We start from the raw sequence: 7,500 nt of genomic DNA, 5'->3' as shown, positions 1-7,500 counted from the left end.
TCTGTCTCTCCCTCTCTTTCTTTCTTTCTTTTGCTTTGACTTTCTTTCTCCCTCCCCCCCGCCTCTCTCTCTCTCTCTTTGTCTCTCTCTCCCTCCCTCCTTCCCCCTTTCTCCCTCCCTCATCCCCTTCCCTTCCTCCAACTCTCACGATTACTATACTACTGTTGCTTAACCCTTTACACACGACTACGTCACACTTTCGGCAATACGGAGTTGTCGAGTCGATTGTTTTAAGGCCAATAGACGTTTGTGACGTCACTTGAATGGTTTAATTAAAGGTAACCAATATTTTCACTTCACGGGTGTCAGAGGAGAAGGATGAGGGGGACGGGGGTCGGAGGAGGGGGGGGGTAGGAGGAAAGTGGTGGTGTGGAAGGGTAATAACGAAAAGAGAATGCACTGTTTTGTTTTGATTTTTTCTTTCTTGTTTTGCTTTGCTTGCTTTTTTATCGTCCTTCCCTCCCCTTACGCGCATTAGCCCCCCCCCCCCTTCACCCACGAATCCTTCACCTCTCCCCCTCCAACAGCGACTTCCCCCTCTTCCCTCTTCCTCCCCTTCACACACTTCTTTCCTCTCGTTTGTCTCTCCTCCTCTGAAGATGTCCCCTTCCTGGTGTCTTTCGCTCTCCTTTGTTGACATTGGCCTTGTATGTTAGTTTGCTTTTGTTGCTCGTCATAGTTCCCGTTTGTGGGCGAGGCAGAGGGCGCTGGGTCATCGGAATATCGCTAGGTCTTTTTTCTCGGGGAGGAAGGGGGAAGGAGGAAGGAAGAAGGGAAAGAGGGAGAGAAGGAGGGAGGGAGGAAGGGATGAAGGGAAGGAAAAATAAGGGAGAAAGAGAGAAAGAGGTGGAGAGAGAGAAAGAGAGAGAGAGAGAGAGAGAGAGAGAGAGAGAGAGAGAGAGAGAGAGAGAGAGAGAGAGAGAGAGAGAGAGAGAAAGAGAAGAGAGAAAGAGAGAGAGAAGAGAGAGAGAGGAGGAGGGAAGAGAGAGGGAGAGAGAGAGAGAGAGAGAGAGAGAGAGAGAGAGAGAGAGAGAGAGAGAGAGAGAGAGGGAGGGAGAGGGAGAGAGAGAGAGAGAGAGAGAGAGAGAGAGGGAGGGAGTGGAGAGAGAGGGAGAGAGAGAGAGAGAGAGAGAGAGAGAGAGAGGGAGAGAGAGAGAGAGAGAGAGAGAGAGAGAGAGAGAGAGAGAGAGAGAGAGAGAGAGAGAGAGAGAGACAGACAGACAGACAGACAGACAGAGACGGATACACCATGTATAGTGAAGAGTAAATCACAGTTTAGAGAGCGGTTTCGCATCTAATCTAATCCTTCATAATATAACCAAGAAAATTAAACATTGAAGCGATGGTGTTGCATCAAAACTTATAGTGCTATGCGGTGTATCTTACAGTGTCGCGCTTGTGATGTTGGCGTTGAAGGAGGGGGGGGGGAGAGATGGGGTAATATATTCTGTGACACCCTGTACCTAAGCTGTCAATATTTGCTGTCAACTTGGTAGTCAAGATTATTATACGGTATCGCTTGATAGTGTCGGTGGTGATAGTGATGATGATGGTGATGGTGGTGGTGATAGCGATGGTGATAGTGATGATGATGATGATGATGATGGTGATGGTGGTGGTGATGGTGGAGATTTTGATAGTGACAGTGGTGGTGTTTTTGGTGATAGCGATGGTGGTGGTGATAGTGATGGTGGTGGTGATGATGTTAATGGTGGTGATAGTGGTGGTGAGAGTAATGATGGCGATCGTGATGATGGTTATGATGACGATGATGAGGATGATAATGATCAAGAATATGGTGATAGTGATGACAATGAGTGGCGGTGGTCATGGCAATGGAAATCATGATGATTGTGAGAGCAATGACAATGATAACTGTAAAAGAAGTGAAGAAAGAAAGAGAGAAGGAGAAGGAAAAACAAGAAGAAGGAGGAGGAGAAGAAATAGAAGAAGAAACAGCGAGAGAGAGACTAAGAGAGAGAGAGAGAGAGAGAGAGAGAGAGAGAGAGAGAGAGAGAGAGAGAGAGAGAGAGAGAGAGAGAGAGAGAGAGACAGAGAGTAGAGAGACAGAGAGAGAGAGAGAGAGAGAGAGAGAGAGAGAGAGAGAGAGAGAGAGAGAGAGAGAGAGAGAGAGTAGATAAATAAGTAGAGAAAAAAGAAAAGAAAAGAAAAAAACAAATTAAACTAATTGCAGAATCGAATTAATCCAATCAACGATAATCATCCTAATCTTTCTTCTCGCTTTCGGGAACAAAAACGAAATCAAGACAAGTTCCAAAGCGATTTTCTTTTTCTTTCTCTTTTTATTATTATTATTATTATTATTATCATTATTTTTAGTAATCGTATTCCTTTCCTCCAGTCTTTTTCTTTCTGTCTTTCTTTTTGTTTCTCTCTTATCTTTCTTTCATCTTTCTCCTCATTTTCCCATCTCATTATTCCAACCTCATTATTATTATTATTTAGTCCCCCCGCATTTTCCTTTCCTTCTTATTACCATTTTCTGTATCACGTTTCCGTCTAGAAAGTGGGGTTAGAGGGGGTTACTATTCTAATTGTGCGTCGAGATCCTAAACTATTTTTTTTCTTTCTTTCATCAAAGACAGTGTGGATACATACTGTCATGGCGTATGTGTATTTCTTTGTGGTATGTGCCTGGATTTGTGTGTGCTCATGTGTTTATATGTGTATGTTTGTGTGTGTGTGTGTGTGCGTGTATGTGTGTGTGTGTGTGTATGTGTGTGTGTATGCGTGTGTGTGTGTGTGTGTGTGTGTGTGTGTGTGTGTGTGTGTGTGTGTGTGTGTGTGTGTATGTGTGTGTGTGCGTGTGTGTGTATATGTGTTTGTATATGCATGTTTTTATGTTTCTATGTGTGTATGTGTGTGAGTGTATGTGTGTATGCGTATAACGGCCTATCTCAGTGCCCATGTGCACACCAAATGTACACATCTGTATTTATTCGTATGTTTCTAAACGTGCTTACCCTATTTCTTCTTATTTTCCTTGACCTTCTTACCCATAAAAATAACCACATTATTATTATCATGTGTTATTATTCGCTAAAGGACGCCATAAGGAAAAAGTGCAAAAACAAAGGGTATCTTATTCACATCAACAACAACAAGGGAACTCATTTAAAGGGTTTCTCTGCGTTGCTTTTGGAGGCTTCCGTGGTGGAGTTACAGAGTAAACCTCCCTATCTTATTGTCTCCCCTTACCTCGCCCCTCCCCCTCTCCCTTTCTTCCTCACTTCCCTTGGTTAGCCTCCCTCCCTCCCTGTCTCTCCTTCTGCGCCTCCCTCTCTCCCTGTCTCTCCTTCTACGCCTCCCTTCCTCCCTCCCTCTCCTTGGTACGACTCCCTCTCTTTCTACACCCCCCTTTCCCCCCTCCTTCCCCTTCTCCCCCTCCTTATAATCTTCTTCTCCACACCCGCTCCCCTCCTATGTAGACTTCCCCCTCCCCCCAACCTCTGCAAATCCTCTTTCCCTTTCTTTATGCCCCCTTCCCTTCCCCCTCCATCCCTCCCTCCTTTCCCTCTCCCCCCTCCCCCTCTCTCCTATCACCTACCCCCTTCCATCCCCCCTCCATCCTACCCCCTTCCCCTCGTCCCTTGAACAGATTTTTCGCCGTTGAAGGAGAAAGAAAATTGTTGTTTTTCGTTATTATTCAGTTATATTTACCGCCTTCCATTTGTTTTACGTTTAACTGCAGATGATTTACATAATCTCGATGAGCTTGCAGAACGAAGGGGTGTAGATTCTCGTAATTCCGAGAGAACGCAGTCGCAAAATAGACTTTTTGAGTCCTTCACTTGCAGCAATTTGAGAAGTCTTAGATTGGCTTTATTTAGGTGAATTCGTGTCACTCGGGATACTCGCGTCATTTCAAGACTCTGATGGACACCATTCGCCCGCTCGCCTTCCTTTGTTTTGTGCTTTACTTTCCAGCCATATGGACGGGACTCTTTTCGTTCAGTCTCTGTTATTTTTTCTTAATTTACTCTCCAAGCATTTTACTCCGCTTGGTGAATTTAAGCATTCCCCCATTAGCGTTCTAGGCATTTTACTCTAATTACGCATTTTCATAATAACGCCCTGTTTATCTTACTCATTTTGCTCAACTTACGCACTTTCCTTTTTATACCCTACGCATTTTACACAGTTTGCCCATTTTACGCACTTTCCTAATTGCTTCCCACGCAACTGCCTTCTTTTCCTTAATTTACTCACTCTGGCTCATAACACGCCCACACAACTCCCGCGCAAACATCCCAAGCTTCGTCTTTGCGCGAAATGAGAGTCGAAGATAAGAAAATAATCCGCGAATAAAAAAAGCATCTTATCGGTCTATCTTTGTGGCAAAATATGACGGGATTCTTTTCGAATTATACATCAGCTGGTTACTTTTTCATTTTTTTTTTCTCTTTTTTCTTTTATGTTTCTTTCTTCTTACTTCATATTTCTATTTTCTTTTTTTTTCTTTTCTTTCTCTCTGTTTCTCTCTTTTCGTTTCTTTTTTCTGATAGTGGAGGAGGAGGAGAAGGAGGAGAAGGAAGATGATAAGGAGGGGGAGAAGGAGGAGGAGGATCATAGTAATGAAATTTATTATTATAATGACACTAGCAATAGCAATACTAATAACAATGGCAATAAGGCTGATAATGATGAAAATGATAAAATGCTAAATTCGTAATGATAAGGATAACGACATTGATAATAAAAAAGAATGATACTAAATGATAAGGTAAAGAAGAAAAAATAACAAGAAAGAAAATAATCAACGGATCTAAGCAAGAGATCATAAGAAGACGAATGAAAAAAAGGAAATGAAAGAAAAAATAACAAGAAAATACCAAAAGATTTCTCGAGGACGTGGCGAAGGCCCTCGTGCACGCGGTTGGGGAAGGGAAAGGGAGGAAGCGAGGCAGAGAGAGGAGGGGGAGGGAAAGGGAGGAGAGGAAGCGAGGGAAAGAGAGCGTAGGAGGGGAAGGGGAGGGAAAGGGAGGAGAGGAAGCGAGGGAAAGAGAGGGTAGGAGGGGAGGAGGAGGGAAAAGGAGGAGAGGAAGCGAGGGAAAGAGAGAGAGGGTAGGAGGAGGAGGGGGAGGGAAAGGAAGAGGAGAGGAAGCAGCGAGGGAAAGAGAGGGTAGGAAGGGGGAAGGGAGGGAAAGGGAGGAGAGGAAGCGAGGGAAAGAGAGGGTAGGAGGGGAAGGGAGGAGGGAAAGGGAGGAGGAAGGAAGCGAGGGAAAGAGAAGGGTAGGAGAGGGAAGGGGAGGGAAAGGGAGGAGAGAGGAAGCGAGGGAAAGAGAGGGTAGGAGGGAGGAGGGGAGGGGAAAGGCAGGAGAGGAAGCGAGGGAAAGAGAGGGTAGGATGGGAGGGGGAGGGGAAGGGAGGAGAGGAATTTAGGAAAAAAAAAGAAGGCGGAAGGATAGGAGGAGGGAATGGGAAAATTAAGGAAAAAGGGGTGGAAGGGGGGAGCCAAGAGCAATGGGAGGGGGGGGGATTCGGGAGCAGCAACCACCGCAACCACAGTAACCACAACCACAACCCCAGACCAGAGAGGGGACGAAATCTCTACCCCCTCCCCCCCCCCTAAGTCCGACCCCCTCCATTCCTGGAAATCAATTCCCGGAACGCCAAAGGAATCTATTTTTATCCAACCTAAAGGCGAGGAGCAGAAGGTCGGGAGAAGAGGAACAGGAGAGAAGGAGCTGATAATAATGATAATAATGATATCAGTGATGATGATAATGATGATGATAAAATATATTAGTAATAATAATAATAATGATAATAATAATAATAATAATAATAATATGGATAATAATAATACGGATATTAATAATAATCATGATAATGATGATAGTCATAATGATGATGATGATAAGGAAAAGATGAAGAAGGAGAATGAGGAGAAGAAAGGGGAAAAAGAGGGATTGGGAGAAAAAATATGAGAAACTAATAACAATTCCACGTCTTCATATTCTTTCTTCACCCATTACCCCCCTCCCCCTCCCCCCCCCATCCCCTTCCTTATTTTTCTCAGGCCATCTATTGCCAACAGCATCCTCCCCCTTCTCCTTCCCTCTCCTCCACCTCTCCTCTCTCGCCCCCACTACCCCTCCCCCTCTGTCCATCCTCTCGGCACACTTGCCTCTCACCTCCCTCCTCCTCCTCCTCCCTCCTCCCTTCCTCCTCCCCTCTCTCTCATCCTCTCCCCACACAGAAATCCCTCTCACCCCTGCACCCCCCCTCCTCCTCACCTCTCCCTCCCCCTCAGTCCCTCTCCTCCCCTCTGACCCCTCCTTCCCCTCATCCCCCTCCCCCTCAGTCCCTCTCCTCCCCTCTGACCCCTCCTTCCCTACCCATCTTCCTCTTCCTTTCCCTCTCCCCCCACCCCCACCCCCCACAAAGAGAGGTTCGCCTTTAAGAAACCAAACAGCATAAATGACTTGGTCTTGGGCTGCCTCTCCCGCCCACGGCTGAGGCTGAGATGTCGCGGCGCCCACTCTCGGAGGCGGGATGGGGCCCTCGGGTGGGGTGGGGAAAAGTTATTTTTTGCCTTTTTTATATATACGTTTTTTGTTTTTGTTTGGGCAAGTTTATTTGTTTGTTGTTTATATTGTTTTTTTGCTTTTGTTTTGTTTGTATAAGGAAGAAAATGTGGTTGTTTGTTTTTTTGGAGGTTGGGTAATGAGGAGGTGGTCTATTTGGCGCACGCAAACACGCACACACACACGAACAAGTTGACATACAAATACACACACGAGCATGCATTCGGACACACACACGTACACACAGACTCTCTCTCTCTCACACACACACACACACACGCACGCACAAACACACTCAGATCTCCAGATAGATACATACACTTATAAATACTGACGTGCTCCGAGATTTAAAAAAAAAATCATAGACAAAAGATAATAAGAATTAAAGTAAAAACGAAAAGAAAATAACGAAGAAATAAAGGCTAAAGATCAAATTAAGGTCAAGGATCATGCATAAGAGACTGATTATCGCCCTTATGTCATCTCCTTTGGGGACATTGAAGGAAGAGAAGAAGAGGTGGATAAATGGGGAGAGGATGAGGAAGAGAAAGTAGATGAAGAAGAAGAGGAGGAGGAAGAACAAAAGAAAGAGAAAGGGGAGGAGGAATTAGATAAAAAGGTAGAGGAGGAGAAAGGGAAGAGGGAGAAGAAGGGAGATAAGAAGAAAAAGAATAAGAGGGCGAAGGAAGGAGATGAGAAGAAAGAGGAAGGAAGGAGAAAGAGAGAGTGAGAGTGAAGGAAGGAGATAAAAAAAGAAGGAAAATGGGAAGGAGGGAGGAAGAAAGAAGGAGAAGAAGAAGAAGGAGAGAGAGAGAGAGAGAGAGAGTAAGAGAGAGAGAGAGAGAGAGAGAGAGAGAGAGAGAGAGAGAGAGAGAGAGAGAGAGAGAGAGAGAGAGAGAGAGAGAGAGAGAGAGAGAGAGAGACAGAGAGAGAGAGAGAGAGAGAGAGA

General features: G+C 45.2%; 2 protein-coding genes across 21 annotated transcripts in view; both read left to right on the top strand.

Annotated features, from left to right (window-relative positions):
• The window catches only part of Syt1 (Synaptotagmin 1), a 129,132-nt gene that overhangs the window by 48,981 nt on the left and 72,651 nt on the right, over positions 1 to 7,500 (top strand). The window lies entirely within an intron of this gene.
• Positions 1,250 to 1,848, top strand: LOC138866428 (secreted acidic protein 1A-like). The gene is made up of 2 exons (XM_070138977.1): positions 1,250 to 1,263; positions 1,497 to 1,848. Exons 1-2 carry the CDS (start codon positions 1,250 to 1,252, stop codon positions 1,846 to 1,848), a joined length of 366 nt encoding a protein of 121 aa, XP_069995078.1.

The sequence above is a fragment of the Penaeus vannamei genome, chromosome 3, assembly GCF_042767895.1.
Source record: "Penaeus vannamei isolate JL-2024 chromosome 3, ASM4276789v1, whole genome shotgun sequence".
NCBI classification, from domain to species: domain Eukaryota; kingdom Metazoa; phylum Arthropoda; class Malacostraca; order Decapoda; family Penaeidae; genus Penaeus; species Penaeus vannamei.
This window is presented reverse-complemented; position numbering and strand designations above follow the sequence as displayed.